General features: G+C 49.4%; 6 protein-coding genes across 6 annotated transcripts; 4 read left to right on the top strand and 2 right to left on the bottom strand.

Moving 5' to 3' along the window:
* Positions 1–350: 350 nt before the first annotated feature.
* Positions 351–1,882, top strand: ASPWEDRAFT_461383 (FTR1 family protein). The gene is made up of 4 exons (XM_040836700.1): positions 351–477; positions 534–658; positions 727–1,175; positions 1,236–1,882. Exons 1-4 carry the CDS (start codon positions 447–449, stop codon positions 1,798–1,800), a joined length of 1,170 nt encoding a protein of 389 aa, XP_040691283.1. The 5' UTR covers positions 351–446; the 3' UTR covers positions 1,801–1,882.
* A 783-nt stretch (positions 1,883–2,665) lies between these two features.
* ASPWEDRAFT_461408 (uncharacterized protein) lies at positions 2,666–3,325 on the bottom strand. The gene is made up of 2 exons (XM_040836701.1): positions 2,912–3,325; positions 2,666–2,856 (listed from the first exon to the last, which is right to left on the bottom strand). Exon 1 carries the CDS (start codon positions 3,291–3,293, stop codon positions 2,973–2,975), a length of 321 nt encoding a protein of 106 aa, XP_040691282.1. The 5' UTR covers positions 3,294–3,325; the 3' UTR covers positions 2,666–2,856; positions 2,912–2,972.
* Positions 3,326–3,708: 383 nt separating this feature from the next.
* On the top strand, positions 3,709–7,474 carry ASPWEDRAFT_461308 (DDT domain protein). The gene is made up of 8 exons (XM_040836699.1): positions 3,709–3,738; positions 3,979–4,061; positions 4,139–4,204; positions 4,262–4,405; positions 4,462–4,564; positions 4,622–4,638; positions 4,722–6,313; positions 6,375–7,474. The coding sequence occupies exons 2-8, from the start codon at positions 4,059–4,061 to the stop codon at positions 7,438–7,440; spliced, it is 2,991 nt and encodes a 996-aa protein (XP_040691281.1). The 5' UTR covers positions 3,709–3,738; positions 3,979–4,058; the 3' UTR covers positions 7,441–7,474.
* Positions 7,475–8,439: 965 nt separating this feature from the next.
* On the top strand, positions 8,440–9,670 carry ASPWEDRAFT_108146 (coenzyme A transporter; the record flags this gene model as incomplete). Its single annotated transcript, XM_040827949.1, has 2 exons — positions 8,440–8,580; positions 8,693–9,670. 2 exons carry the CDS (start codon positions 8,440–8,442, stop codon positions 9,668–9,670), a joined length of 1,119 nt encoding a protein of 372 aa, XP_040691280.1.
* A 565-nt stretch (positions 9,671–10,235) lies between these two features.
* ASPWEDRAFT_182460 (RNA-binding ATPase activator ESF2) lies at positions 10,236–11,316 on the top strand (the record flags this gene model as incomplete). The annotated part of the gene is made up of 1 exon (XM_040831918.1): positions 10,236–11,316. Exon 1 carries the CDS (start codon positions 10,267–10,269, stop codon positions 11,314–11,316), a length of 1,050 nt encoding a protein of 349 aa, XP_040691279.1. The 5' UTR covers positions 10,236–10,266.
* Positions 11,317–11,452: 136 nt separating this feature from the next.
* Positions 11,453–13,401, bottom strand: ASPWEDRAFT_461271 (ribosome-binding protein NMD3). The gene is made up of 2 exons (XM_040836696.1): positions 13,194–13,401; positions 11,453–13,120 (listed from the first exon to the last, which is right to left on the bottom strand). The coding sequence occupies exons 1-2, from the start codon at positions 13,253–13,255 to the stop codon at positions 11,590–11,592; spliced, it is 1,593 nt and encodes a 530-aa protein (XP_040691278.1). The 5' UTR covers positions 13,256–13,401; the 3' UTR covers positions 11,453–11,589.
* Between the last annotated feature and the right edge of the window lie 62 nt (positions 13,402–13,463).

Below are 13,463 nucleotides of genomic sequence, written 5' to 3'. Positions count from 1 at the left end.
AGTCGTTAATTATGGGCGGGAGCAATTAAGCTTTGCACAACCCTACCTAGCGCCGACGATATAGGCGACTGCAGGGTGACATGAGAACGAGACATATTCCCATTGAGAAAAAGTCTGCCCATTGGACCCATATCAATTTATTCTCTCGTTGGGATGGAGCCAGGCGGCACTTGACGCTGTCGGATAGACCATCTAGACCACGTGCACCCCAACCCGGTCAGCCCGTCCTAGTAATGCAGATATCCCGTGTCTAGTTACCGTCATGGTGGTACAGATAATACAAGAACCCCATGGATGATCACAATAAAGATGGAAAAGGCAAAAAAGAAGTCCCACGGATTCAGCGCCATAGCCCCTCCATCTTATCAATCACTTGGGCCGCTCAATCTGGTGTCGTCTGACCGTCACTTTCATTTCTATTTCCATTTCCACATCTTCCCTTCAGCATGGGCAATAATCCTGTCTTTGCAGTCACTAGTGAGGAATCGTGCGTCTTGCTCTCAACGGCATGAGTTGCTAATGAACCTGGACAGTTTTCTTCGTCTGCTTTCGAGAATGTCTCGAGACGACCGTTGTGGTGTCGGTTCTCTTTGCCTTTCTGAAGCAGACCCTAGGCCAGGAAGAAGATCAGAGGGCATATAAACAGCTGGTAAAGCAGGTAAGAGATACCATTGCCATCACTATTTATCCGAACCATTCTGACGGCTTGCGGCTTTTCAACCACAGGTATGGCTGGGATGCGGCCTAGGGTTGTTTGTCTGTATTTGCGTTGGCGCTGGCATGATTGGGGCATTTTACGGGCTCGGGACCGACACCTTCTCCAGCACGGAGGATATTTGGGAAGGGGTGCTAGGAATTCTGGCCGCCATAATCATCGCCATTATGGGCGCCGCCCTGCTCCGGGTGTCGAAACTACAGGAAAAATGGCGGGTGAAACTCATTAAAGCCCTCGAACAGAGCAATCCAACAGAGGGCCGCTCGGAAAAGGGTGGCTTCAAGCGGTGGCTGGAAAAATACAGCATGTTTATTCTGCCGTTTATCACAGTGCTGCGAGAAGGACTGGAGGGTGTCGTCTATGTCGGCGGAGTCGGACTAGGTCTGCCGGCTTCATCGTTTCCGCTGGCGGTGGTGTGCGGTATTTCTGCAGGATGTCTGGTGGGTTACATCATCTACCGGTAAGTCCTTTATCTTCCATTGACCAAAAGAACAAGACCTGACGAGTGCCTTCTATCCAGTGGTGGAAGCGAAACCTCCATGCAGATTTTCTTGATCATCTCCACCTGTTTCCTGTACCTAGTGGCCGCAGGACTCTTTTCGCGCGGTGTCTGGTTTTTTGAGAACAACACTTGGAATAAAATCGTTGGTGGGGATTCCTCCGAGGTTGGCTCAGGCCCGGGTTCGTATAACATCAATATGAGTGTGTGGCACGTCAATTGCTGCAATCCGCTGATAGGTGGCGGTGGAGGCTGGGGTATTTTCAACGCGCTGCTAGGATGGACCAACTCGGCCACCTACGGATCAGTCATCGCATACAACATGTTCTGGATATGCATCATGGTAGCTTACTCTTTGATGATGTACCGTGAACGCAAGGGGGCCATCCCGGTCATTGATCCGCTGCTGGCTCGTTATGCCGCGATGAAAGGTCGAGCTAAAGCTGCCATTCTTCGCAGGCCAATCGAAGAGGACTCAACTTCTTCTGAAGCACCAACCCCAGTGCTGGCAGGAAACAGCGCTACGGAAAAGGGCAAGGTTGCAGGCGCCAATGTTTCCGCATCGGTTCGAGAGGCAGAGGCTTGAGGCTAGAGATATGCTTGAGTATTTCTATCACAGTTTTATGCTTGCTTAGAAGAGCATTAGCCTATTTGTCAGCCATAGTTGTCAGGTGGTATCATCATTCAACATGCACAAGAGCAATTCTAGTTGGGGATTAAATTGGTTTGCACATACCTCATGTCACCCACTTAGATACCATTTTCAGTTGAAGTTGAATAAAAGGATAGGGAATAGCCTGAAACTTGAGCTGATAATATGTATAAAGAGCACTGCATTATGTATGCACCGCATTCTTGACGTCTCCCTTTGCGAGAGTTCTTTTCATATCTGCAGTGTTGGAAACTGGAAAGACACGACAGGGATTTTCTGTCGTGTGACAAGCAAAGTTTCTTATTGTTTATGTAAATACTCTTGCGATATGTATAAGAATGATTTATTGTGATGTTGGAGAACTCGAAAAGAAGTAGGAGACATGGGGTTTCTCTGGGGAAAAACGCAGGAGCCTCATTCGGGTTAACTCGCTGATATTTTATTTCGCCTAATTCTCCCATATAGAGTAAATCTCGAGATATAGATATAAGAGCCTGGACGCTAAGCAGAACAAAATTTCGATCACGGAAGACCTATAATGCAGTAACATGTCGGATGTTTCGTTGGTATAAGTCTTCAAACACAGCAGTATGATTGAGTAGAATGTCGAGAAGTTGTTTTTTATGAATCATTAATCTAGGCTGTTTTTTATAAGCTCATAGAGGAATTATGTCAATGAAAGTCCGAGTAGTTGTAGCAGTTTTGAAACAAGTCCTCATGTAACGGCGAGTTAAGGACTTACCATGGGCATGCTTTAGCATGCACAATGACAGTAAGAATAAGCCATGGACTTGTGCCAGAAACACCAGAAGAAAGATAGCTAGCGATCGACATGATGAGTTTTGTTAGTGATTGATGGTGGCTATGGTAGCTTTGGAAGATGAGACACGGTTCGGATTAAGACCGACCAAGCATCCTTTCAACGCATTCGAATTTTATATGGCTGTTGATGCCCGTGCGAATGTATAGAGGAGGAATATACAACAGAGTCTTACTGATGAGAATTAGTAAAGTCAGAAAATCATATGGACCAGTAGGAACATACCCAGTCGACATTGACCGCTCATAGTATCAAAACGAAACAAATCAAGATTTGATAGTCAGCTCTAGATGATCAAAGAAAGAAGCAATAGATGGCAACTGAGACTTGGGTCCAACAGCGATGAAGCCATTGAAGCTGTTATCGGCCATGGTCGCAGGTCATGGTGTGTGTTTTTCCCCAGTGCCCGCACCAGGTGATAGTTAGTCCCCGCAGGCGTCCGAGACGGTCGACATCGCAAGGATATAACTGCAGCAGATGAAAAATATAAAAAGAACAATGATGCACACGAGAATCTCCAGAGCGTGACGCGCAGAACGAGTGCACGAACACGGGGGGCTGGTGTCGAGGAGGAGCAGCTCACAGGGCAGCAGCAGAGTGAGGCCATGCGGTGCCCTCAACGCCTCCAAAAGGAAAAAAAAGGCCCGCCCGGGACGTCTTAATAACGACGCTAACCTAACATCGTCGGGGCCGCTAAATGCTCCTCCTCGCAGCCAATCAGCGCCCGGGATGCCCCGGCCCTCCACCAATGACCGCTTCACCTCCTCGACCCCATTTCACATCCTCTCCTCCTCTGATCCTCCTTCTTTCTTTCTTTCCTTCTCGCTCTGGGCGTCGTCTCTGATCTCTGCATCTCTCATCCACCACCCACCCCCTCCTCCATCGCCGTCTTCTTTTGCTTTTATACTCCATCCGAAATCAACTTCCGTCTCGAGCTCCGGTCTTGTATATATACACGTTCAACCGTGCTATCCGTGTGTCGCCCGTTGCAAATTGTTTCGCGCACGACTTCTTCACGCCTGGTTTTGCGCGATTGGACACGCGTTTAACCGGTAAGCATTTCTTCTGACATATTCTCTCGGGTTGGATCTCTTCTTCCCATTGCTTTATTTGTCTACTCCGTGCTGTACCTGGACCGTATCTCCGCCTCGAGCTGGACGTTGCAATATGCGACTCGGACCACTTTGTCATTTTTGTCCTATTTCTTTCACCCTTACCCCTCTCACCTCTTTCTTTTCTATTTACTAGGAACTATTTGTTTATTCAGTGTGCTAACCGGACTGTTTGCAAAGATTCTAATAGATTTTTTGGAACTCGACTTTTAACGTGGCACATGATCGACAGTCGCGTGTCTCCGTTATTATAGAAGATCATGGTACGCAACAATATTCTTGCTCGTGGAGAATGACGCAAAGAATACGAGGAGGACACGGAGACTTACACGGCCACTAGGTGTTGTTCAAGCGAAAACCCGTCCAGTACCTTCCGCGACCCGTGATCGAAGATGACAGCTCCGAGGCATGTACAGTTGACAAATTCGCGCAGTGGTGGCACATATTGACATCTTTTTTAAAGGTCTGGGTTATCCCAGAGACCAACGAGGTCTTTACCAGCTACGAACCGTACCTTCAACGAATGGATTTCTACAAACAGAGGCGGTTTATATGTGAGATCACGGGCCACTCGGGTCTGAATTTTTTCGAAGCGCTCAGCAGTGAAGTAGGTCTTGGAGATTTTCGGTTATACAATTACAGTGTAGCTAATAAACCATGCAGATGGAGGAGTCGCGCGAGGTCAACAACAGCTTCCCCGACGCTCTCAAAGAACCCATTCTACGCCGGATTCAATTTTCGACGGTATCGAGGGTCGACAATCTTGGTGAGTTTCGCTGTCCCCGCTCAGACAACAATTGAAGGGTGACTAACGTTTCAACAGTGGATGAGATTTACGAAGTGAGTAACACCAACTACTAAATACCCCTACTTCGTCCCCATACCATACAAGCAGTGCTAAATGAGTGGAGGAATTTAAACAGGACTTCTATCCCGGCGAACCGGTCCTAATATTACTCACGGATAACACACGTCTCCATGGCATGATCAGAGACAAGGCCAACTTCTCTGAACAATTGAATCCCGACGGAACCATCAAAACTCCTGCTTATGCTAGATACCTGGTGAAGATCTTGGACCGCCCAAATGAAGAAGCTCTCCTGGATCAAGAGCACATCACCCGGGATCGGAAGACTTTCACCAAACAAATGCTGCGCGCTTTCATAAAGAACAACGTCACCAGAGAATCTTGGAGCGGCGCCCCGTGGTTGGTTAAGCCCTCCATAGCTGAAGAATACAAGATCCCAACGGAAGTCCCGAAACATCTACAGTATGGTGCCAAGGTTGCCGAAAAGAAGGCCATGAAGAAGGCGGACCAGGAAGGGTTCTTTGGCTTCTTCGCGTCGCAACAGCTGCCAGAGCTGAAGCCAGCAGTCAAGGGCCAGAAATCTAAGCCCTCGGCCCAAGAACTGGCTCGATCTAAGGAGGCGCAATTTCTCGAGTACCAGCGTTCGCTTAACGGGAACCCGACTTTTGTTGTTGGGGGCAGCAGCACACCAAACGCAACTCCTCCTGCCCGTACCCCGAAGCCGCTGGAAGGCGACAAGAAACCACAGCCGGGCCCGGAAGTTGTGATCAAAAACGAACCCCCTCAACCGCCTTCCCCACCACCAATCAAATATCCCATCGAGGATCTAGACATTGCTCCCGACCGCGAGAAAAAGCCACGCCCATCCCTAAACTTCTTGAAGGTCGATGAGACCGATGACGCTGACGATGAGGATCTATTACACGATGACATCAGCCAGGAATCAGTGGGATTGCTCTTGGAGACGTGGAACACCCTTAATGTATACTGCGAAGTTTACCAGTTGGATTCGTTTACTTTTGACGATTTCCTTCAGGCCATGCGGTTTTCATCTGAAGACGTTGACTGTGAGCTCTTCGTGGAAATGCACTGTGCTGTGTTGAAGAAGCTTGTCAATGCAGAAAAGGACCAGAATGGCGCCGTCCAGATTTCTCTCCCAGACCTCCCCGTGGACGATTCGGATGAGTCTGATGAGGAGGAAGACGACGAGGAACCTACCCCGGAACCCGAACCCAGAGTTACGAGAATGACCACTCGCAGCAGCCTGGCCAAGGCTGAAGCAGAAAACCTGAAAACGCAAGGAGATCGAAGCCGCTCCACTTCTGAGGAGGTCAAAATTCACCGGGCGAGTGAGATGTTCGCGGACTATGGATGGATTGATCGTCTGCGAAAACGGGATTTCCGAAATGGTGGATGGGAATTGGTGATGATCGGTCTCTTGCATCAACTATCTGTCCGTCCTCGGATGGAGAAAATTTGCGATGAAATCCTCAAGCATCTGGCCCCTCTTGATGCCGAACCAACCCAGGAAACTGCACAGCTTCAGTACTCCACTCTCGATATCAATCTACGGGTCCAGGCACTTCAGATCATCTGCATGCTCAGTTTGGAAACTAAATCTATTAGAAACTATCTCGAGGAGTGCAGTAATCAGATGACGGAGTTCCGCAAAGAGAAGATCGAGTACCAACGGGCTCGTAAGGCAGGGTAAGTGACATAATATCCAATGATGCACATTTTGTTTACAAACTAATACTGTTGATTTCAGACTGGAAGAACTCCGCCGGCTACACCAAGAGCGAAAGGCACTGCAACCTGAACCGGAGAAGTCAACATCGCCAGTTCCCGAACTGGAGGAGGGGCTGGAAGATTCCAGAATGACTGGGGTCGACGTGGATTCGGATCAGGCCATGGATACGGACGACGATGGCCCAAAACAACGTTCGCTGCGCGGAGGTGTGGACCGAGCCCTGGAGCGGAAGCGGAAGCAAGATGAAGAACGTGAAAGAAAGGAGCAGCTGGCGAAGCAGCCCAAGGGAACCAAACAGTATCAACGCGTGCTCAAGAAGATCGATGAACAGAAGGCCAGCATTGAGAAGCTTGAAGAAAATATCGAAGTGATGGACACCGATCTGAGGGAGGCCGACTGTCCGCGCACCCGATGTTTGGGTAAGGATCGATTCTGTAACCGATACTGGTGGTTCGAGCGGAACGCGATGCCGTATGGTGGGATGCCCAACAGCTCTACAGCGGATGCTGAGTATGCCAACGGTCGCCTTTGGATTCAGGGTCCCGATGAGATGGAGCGAGTAGGATTTATCGAGGTGCCAGAGGATCAAAAGAAGCAGTACGAGAAAGACTTCCAGACCACGCCCGCCGAACGCAAAAAGACGGAGGAGGGATCTACGGGCCTTTTGAATGCCAACGAATGGGGTTATTACGACAATGCCGAGTCTATTGCGGAACTGCTCGAATGGTTGGACTCACGAGGTAACCGGGAGTCGAAATTACGCAAGGAGATTTTGTCGCAGCGTGAGCACATCGTGAAGTACATGAAAAGTCGTGAAGAGTACTTGTCACAGAACGCTGAAAGGGCCGAGTCAGAGGAAGCGCCAACTAAACGGACAAGAAACAAGACGTATGTGGATGACCGAAAACACCGCTGCTTAAGATGGCGAAACACAACGTCCTTGTCTGAGAATGGGCATCTTCATGTGGAAGCCTCACGACCAGCCAAGCGGGCCAAGAGAAACACGGACGAACCAAAGGATCTCAAGGCGACAAACCGTCAAGGCAAACCGCTGACCCGACAGGGCACGCGGTACCAGTTCTAATTGATCTCGTGGTCCAACTTGCAAGGCTGGGCGCACTTGGAAGCAGCTCAAAAAAAAAGTGTTTGTTTTTATGCGCATGAGCGATGAGACCATGAATTTTGTTTTTTCCTTCGAATCATCTGATTCATTATATATATACATTGCATTAGAGATGGGGGGGTGGAGGCTGTTACTGTCTGTACATAGGGAGGCGTTGGTCCCGTTGCTTGGTTTCTTTTCCGTGATTTCTGGGGTTTGTTCGTTGGAGATAGCGACAGCTGCTTAGCCATAGATAGACATTCTACTTTACTCATTCTACACCCTTCTATTCCACTATTGCCATCGCCATCGTTGCCTATCTCCATCTATCTCCATCTGTCAGACCAATTAAAGACGCTGATTACTAACGGGCCGAAAGAAGCCGCGCCACTCGGATACGACCCCGTAATGAGACGGTAATACGACCCCATTTGGCGGGGAACGGCGGGTATCGGCACGTCAGAGACGTAACGGCGTTTTGCTGCAAACCGACGTCAGCGACAGAAATTCGTCTGTTAACCATTTCTCCCTTTGATGGCGATGATCCTCGGCCAATTCGAGACCGTTGTTTGTGCTGCCACGATCTTCCTGTCATCCCAGCGTTGAGATTGTTTTTTATTCTTTGGGCTCGTTTTTCTGGCGATTCCGTGAAAGAAAATCACCGCCTCCTGTTGTCCAACTCTCCATGGCTTCGATTCTCCGGTAGCCCGTGATCTGCTGCTATTCTTCGTCTCCTCGCCTGCACCGAGAATCTCCTCCACCCTACCAGACAAACGACCGTTGCTGCTCGGACCTCGTTTGGCATACTCGCTCATGTCGGCTACCTTTTCGGACCATGCGCATTCTGATTCCTCTAGCGCCCCCAGATCTAATCAGCCCTCGAGTTCAACACGTGCGGAGTTCGGCGATCCCCAGATGAACGAAGTCGCACAATCACAATCGGGGGCATCTCGAGGGCCCCGAGCAGGCAACACAGGGGGAATGGCGATTGATGCCACCCATGCGACATCACAGTCTGGGCATGATGAGCAGGGTGCTCATAAACAAATTAAACCGTTGAAGAAGCGGAGTGTGGATTATGTATTAAAGAGTGGGCTTGCGGGGGGTTTGGCGGGGTGTGCGGTGAGTCGAACTTGTTCCTTACCTTTTGTTATTGTTTTGTTTTCCCTTGATTTCATGTATCATCGGAATAGGGTATCTCGCAATATAGTGGGTGGATGCTGATGGTTACCAGGCAAAAACGGTTGTTGCGCCACTCGACCGGGTCAAAATCCTCTTCCAGGCTTCGAATCCTCAGTTTGCCAAATATACGGGCAGTTGGTTTGGGTTAATATCAGCAGTCCGGGATATCAAACGCTTTGAAGGAGCCAAGGGTCTCTTCAAGGGCCATTCGGCAACACTCCTCCGTATCTTCCCCTACGCCGCCATCAAGTTCCTCGCCTATGAGCAGATTCGAACCGTAGTGATTCCCACGCACGACAAGGAAACGGCTTTCCGCCGACTGATATCTGGAAGCATGGCGGGAATCACGTCGGTGTTCTTTACATATCCACTGGAATTGATTCGAGTGCGATTAGCGTTTGAAACAAAAGCGTCCTCCCGCTCGTCCTTGACCGATGCATTCAGACAGATCTATTATGAAAAACCCCCAACCCCTTCCGCTCCATCACAGCCAAAGGTGTCCACGGCCCCCGTCACAGCAGTTGCTGAGGGTGCATCTGCCGCCGTGACCAAGGCGGTCCCCAGCTCTGGACTAGCCAATTTCTACCGTGGATTCGCACCGACTCTTCTTGGAATGCTTCCTTACGCCGGTATCTCATTCCTCACTCACGATACTGTAGGCGATTGGCTCCGCTTACCGGCTTTTGCTCCTTACACTACTATACCCGGATCTGAAACAAATTCATCAAACAAGGGATCTCGATCGCACCAACTCACGGCCGCCGCGGAGCTATTCTCCGGCGCTGTTGCAGGACTAGTATCGCAGACATCTTCCTACCCATTTGAGGTGATCCGGCGACGGATGCAAGTCAGTGGAGCAGTAGGTGATGGCCATCGATTACGAATCCTCGAAACAGCCCGGATAATCTTGATGGAGAAAGGATTCCGAGGGTTCTTTGTCGGATTGACCATTGGATATATCAAGGTCATCCCAATGGGGGCCACGAGTTTCTTCGTCTACGACCGATTGAAATGGTATTTGGGAATATAAACCATTTCCTGTTTTTTTGTGACGAGACTTTACCTTCAAAAGGACCTGGAAGTCCTGAGCTCTTTTTTTGATTTTTTCTTTTCTTCTTTTGGCATCATGTTACCCCATTCTGTTTAGATTCCAGAGGTGCAGTTGGCGTCTTTCGGTTGTGTACATTCACCATCGTTGTCTTTCCCACCATTTTCTATGCATGAAGGAGCCTAGATGGCTTTATGGTATATACCTCTGTTGATGAATGCGCACATAGCGGATTTATCTGGTTTCTCCGAGACTTGGGCATACTGTGAGTAACTACTGTGAGTGGTTGGAGGACCTGGATAGAAGTACATTATGATTGCATTAGTTATCTTACATATACAAATACCAATTCTACGAGATTCACTTCATATCATCATCATTACTATTATGGCTTTCGTAGCATAAATATGTTAGTTAAGGTGGTGTATAAAAGCACCCCCACTCTGATTGGCTAACGCGCACAGACCATCTCCATCTCCGGCAGAAAAAAAAAAGCTCGAGAAGCATGGCGGATTTCAACATCGACAAGCCCCAAGCTCATTTTAACACCAAGAACAATATACATCAAGTCCATAAACATGGCAACTCGCAAGCGGAATGAATTCCTAGACATCCCCGACAGTGAAGATGAGGGAAGTGAACGCGGCTACGACTCCGAGGCAGCGGAGGAGGAGAAGAGCAAAGGCCGCGCTTTGAAGCGGAGACGGATGGAGTCGGCGATGGGCTTGAGTGATGATGACGATGATAATGCCGAAGGCTCAGAGGGTGAATCTGAAGAGGAAAGCCGATCCAGGACGAAATCCAAAAAGGCAAAGCAAACACAAGACAACGACGATGATGACGACGCATCGGAGAACGAGAACGAGGACGAAGATGAAGATGAAGACGACGACAACGACGACTACCTAAACAAAACGACAACCTTCGAAACCAAAAAATCCAGCGCCGACAAAAAGCCCCTCAAACCCCTCGACAAAACCAAACCACCCAAGAAAAACAAAACCGGCGTCGTCTACTTCTCCTCCCTCCCACCGTACCTGAAACCCTTCGCGCTCAAGTCGCTCCTCGAAGCCCGCGGTTTCGAACCCATCACCAAGGTCTTCCTGACGCCTGAATCGGCGACTTCAGGCGCGCCCCGGAAACGGTCGAATAAGCGTAAGACCTACGCGGATGGATGGGTGGAGTTTGCGTCGAAGAAGACGGCCAAGATTTGTGCGGAGACGTTGAATGCGTCGATTGTGGGCGGGCGCAAGGGTGGCTGGTATCATGATGATGTGTGGAATATGAAGTATCTGCGGGGATTCAAGTGGGCGGATCTCATGGAGCAAGTGCAGAGGGAGAGAGGGGAGAGAGAGGCCCGCCGACGGGTGGAGGATGCGAGGGCGAGGAAGGAGGAGAAGGTGTTTTTGTCTGGTGTGGAGAAGGGTAGAGTTCTTGATGGGATTACGAAGAAGAATGAAGAGAAGAAGAAGCGGAATGGCGATGGGGGTGCTCGCAAGGTGGATGTTAAGCCTCGGATGCTATTCAAGCAGAACGAAGTCAAGCATGGCCGGGATAAGCTCAAGGCCGGCGATGATCGTGCTGCCCTGGCGGATGATACGAAGAGGGTCTTGGGCAAGATTTTCTAATAATGAGCGTTTTCCTTCTACTACTTTTTTCTCTTCATGTATAGATATCCAGAATTCAAATCTACTGATCCAGCATAACTTGCGACATGAACTTCCGACTGCATATTGAATTGCATACGTGATATATTTCTATGTACTCTTAGAGGAATCTTCACTTTTAAACACCAAAAGATCAAAGATATCAGTCATTCGTAAGGATCTCATTGCCTGTACGCCAGAACCCCCAATTGTGCAAACCGCAAACCATGATTATAAACCTCTTGACCAAGAAGCTCATTCGTTATCGTGCATGTTCAACTCGTCAAAGTCATCAAGCAACTCATCCATGTTAATCTTCGGCACCTCGTCATCACTCTCGCCATCTTCTTCCATATCCATATCGCCTTCTTGTCGGTTCGCTTGCTGGTTCTGTTTGTACAATTGGAGTGTACCCCGCAGATCCTGGTCTTCTTCGACGTCCCGAAGGAACATTTCAAAGTCGGCTTCCATGCGGTCGCGTTCCTGGTCTTGCTTGCGGTTGCCAGTGCCACCACCACCAGAGGCAGCGGCTTGCTTCGCCTCATCTTCGTACTCCTTGGCCATGCGCCTGAGTCGCCAGGCGCGAGTCTTGTTCTTCTTCTTACGGGCGTAGAACTTCTTGACTAGTACCACGTCGGGGATAGTGGAGCTATATTGGCTGCTGGCCTCGATGGCTTCGAAGTTGGGGTCGTTGTAGTTGGCTCCAGTCAAGTGGTAACCAAGCACGGTGTCTCCAACATGCAGAACTCCACCCAAGTGAGTTCGAGTGAAGTAAGTCTGATCATTCGAGCCCAAGTCTGAAGCACGCGCAACGGTTGCCTCGGCAAGGTGGAATCGGCCGTTCGATCGGCCCACTGGTTCAATGTCCATAATGATGAATTCCACCAACGAGGTGACGTCTGCCAAGTTCTTGAAGGGAGATCTCCAGTATGTTCCGGTAGGGACATCTGTTGTCTGAAGGGTGTTGGGGTCGAGCAGGTTGACCGAGCTGCCAACACGGTAGCAGAGAGTCAAGGGCGAAATGTTACCCAAGGAGCGAGCCAGCTTGATTGGCAGAGCAACCAGATCATCTTTGCAGATGGGAATCAGCTCCATAGAGTAAGTGAACTTGTAAGACTTGGTGGATGTGTGGATATCCATAGAGATGAGTTCTTGCGACTTTTTGGTCTTGGCCGGGGCAACAGACGTCAAGAAGTCGACCATCTTTTCAGCATGGTTCCGCTTAGCGAAGAAGAAATCCAGTCCATCCTTTGCCTCTTTAATGTTAACCGTCTCTTGGTGAGCGCCGTGCTTAAGGATAAGCTGTTCGAGGTAGAGGAAAGTTCGCTTGTGAGGCACCTTCTGTCGCACCTGGACCGACGCTTGCCAGGTGTTGTGGGTATACGACTTTTGACAATCCGGGCATTGCTGAGTGGCAACCACATATTCCACCTCAAATGTCTGCTGCACAATCGTGCCCTGGAAAGCCTCCTGCTGAATGGTGATCTTAACCTTGATACGTCTCGAGTGGGGTTCGGTCCAGATGAATCCTGCGTCGATGATGCGGACCTTGGCGAGACCTCGAAGTTTGCGCAGGCACAGGGCGAGAAGTTCCTTGGACTCGGGCGCGGCAACAACCCAGCTTGTGGGAGGCTGCAGCCAACGTTCACAGTCTTTGCAGGTGTTTACAACAGCTTCTCTCTGAATTCCTTGCGAAATATCCACTGTCAACCTAAGACAATCTCCACACAGCGCGCCTGCCGAGCTTGTTCCATCGATGGGGGCACCACAGTTGCAGCAAAGAATACTATACAAAAACCAAAGAGTCAGGATTGATTTTTTTTTTTCGGGGAAAAAAATTATGAAGAGGGGTAACCTACGTTGCAGCTGATTCCTGCTGGAAACCCTCCATGGGGACGGCATCATCCAAATCCATCGACATGATTGCGATGCCTGATGGGATCAAACAACACAAATAATAAAGTATGAAAAGGAAAATAGAGTCGATGACTCTTGATGGAAATATGAAGCCGTGGGGTTATTTTGGATTTGTCACTTTTTTTGCTGCCCCGCCGCGAGAACTTTTTGTTTGCACCATTTGCACTGTTTGTATGTCACATGACTGATAGCGATATCAGGGCGATCGTTCA

Source organism: Aspergillus wentii, assembly GCF_001890725.1.
Source record: "Aspergillus wentii DTO 134E9 unplaced genomic scaffold ASPWEscaffold_3, whole genome shotgun sequence".
Lineage (NCBI taxonomy): Eukaryota > Fungi > Ascomycota > Eurotiomycetes > Eurotiales > Aspergillaceae > Aspergillus > Aspergillus wentii.
This window is presented reverse-complemented; position numbering and strand designations above follow the sequence as displayed.

Coding starts and splice junctions, on each gene's coding strand:
- ASPWEDRAFT_461383 (XM_040836700.1), top strand. CDS start 447: ATGGGCAATAATCCTGTCTTTGCAGTCACTA. Junction 478..533: donor TCCTGTCTTTGCAGTCACTA/GTGAGGAATCGT, acceptor GAACCTGGACAG/TTTTCTTCGTCTGCTTTCGA. Junction 1,176..1,235: donor GTGGGTTACATCATCTACCG/GTAAGTCCTTTA, acceptor CCTTCTATCCAG/TGGTGGAAGCGAAACCTCCA.
- ASPWEDRAFT_461408 (XM_040836701.1), bottom strand. CDS start 3,293: ATGGCCTCACTCTGCTGCTGCCCTGTGAGCTGCTCCTCCTCGACACCA.
- ASPWEDRAFT_461308 (XM_040836699.1), top strand. Junction 4,406..4,461: donor TCGAAGCGCTCAGCAGTGAA/GTAGGTCTTGGA, acceptor TAAACCATGCAG/ATGGAGGAGTCGCGCGAGGT. Junction 6,314..6,374: donor CAACGGGCTCGTAAGGCAGG/GTAAGTGACATA, acceptor TGTTGATTTCAG/ACTGGAAGAACTCCGCCGGC.
- ASPWEDRAFT_461271 (XM_040836696.1), bottom strand. CDS start 13,255: ATGTCGATGGATTTGGATGATGCCGTCCCCATGGAGGGTTTCCAGCAG. Junction 13,121..13,193: donor CAGCAGGAATCAGCTGCAAC/GTAGGTTACCCC, acceptor GTTTTTGTATAG/TATTCTTTGCTGCAACTGTG.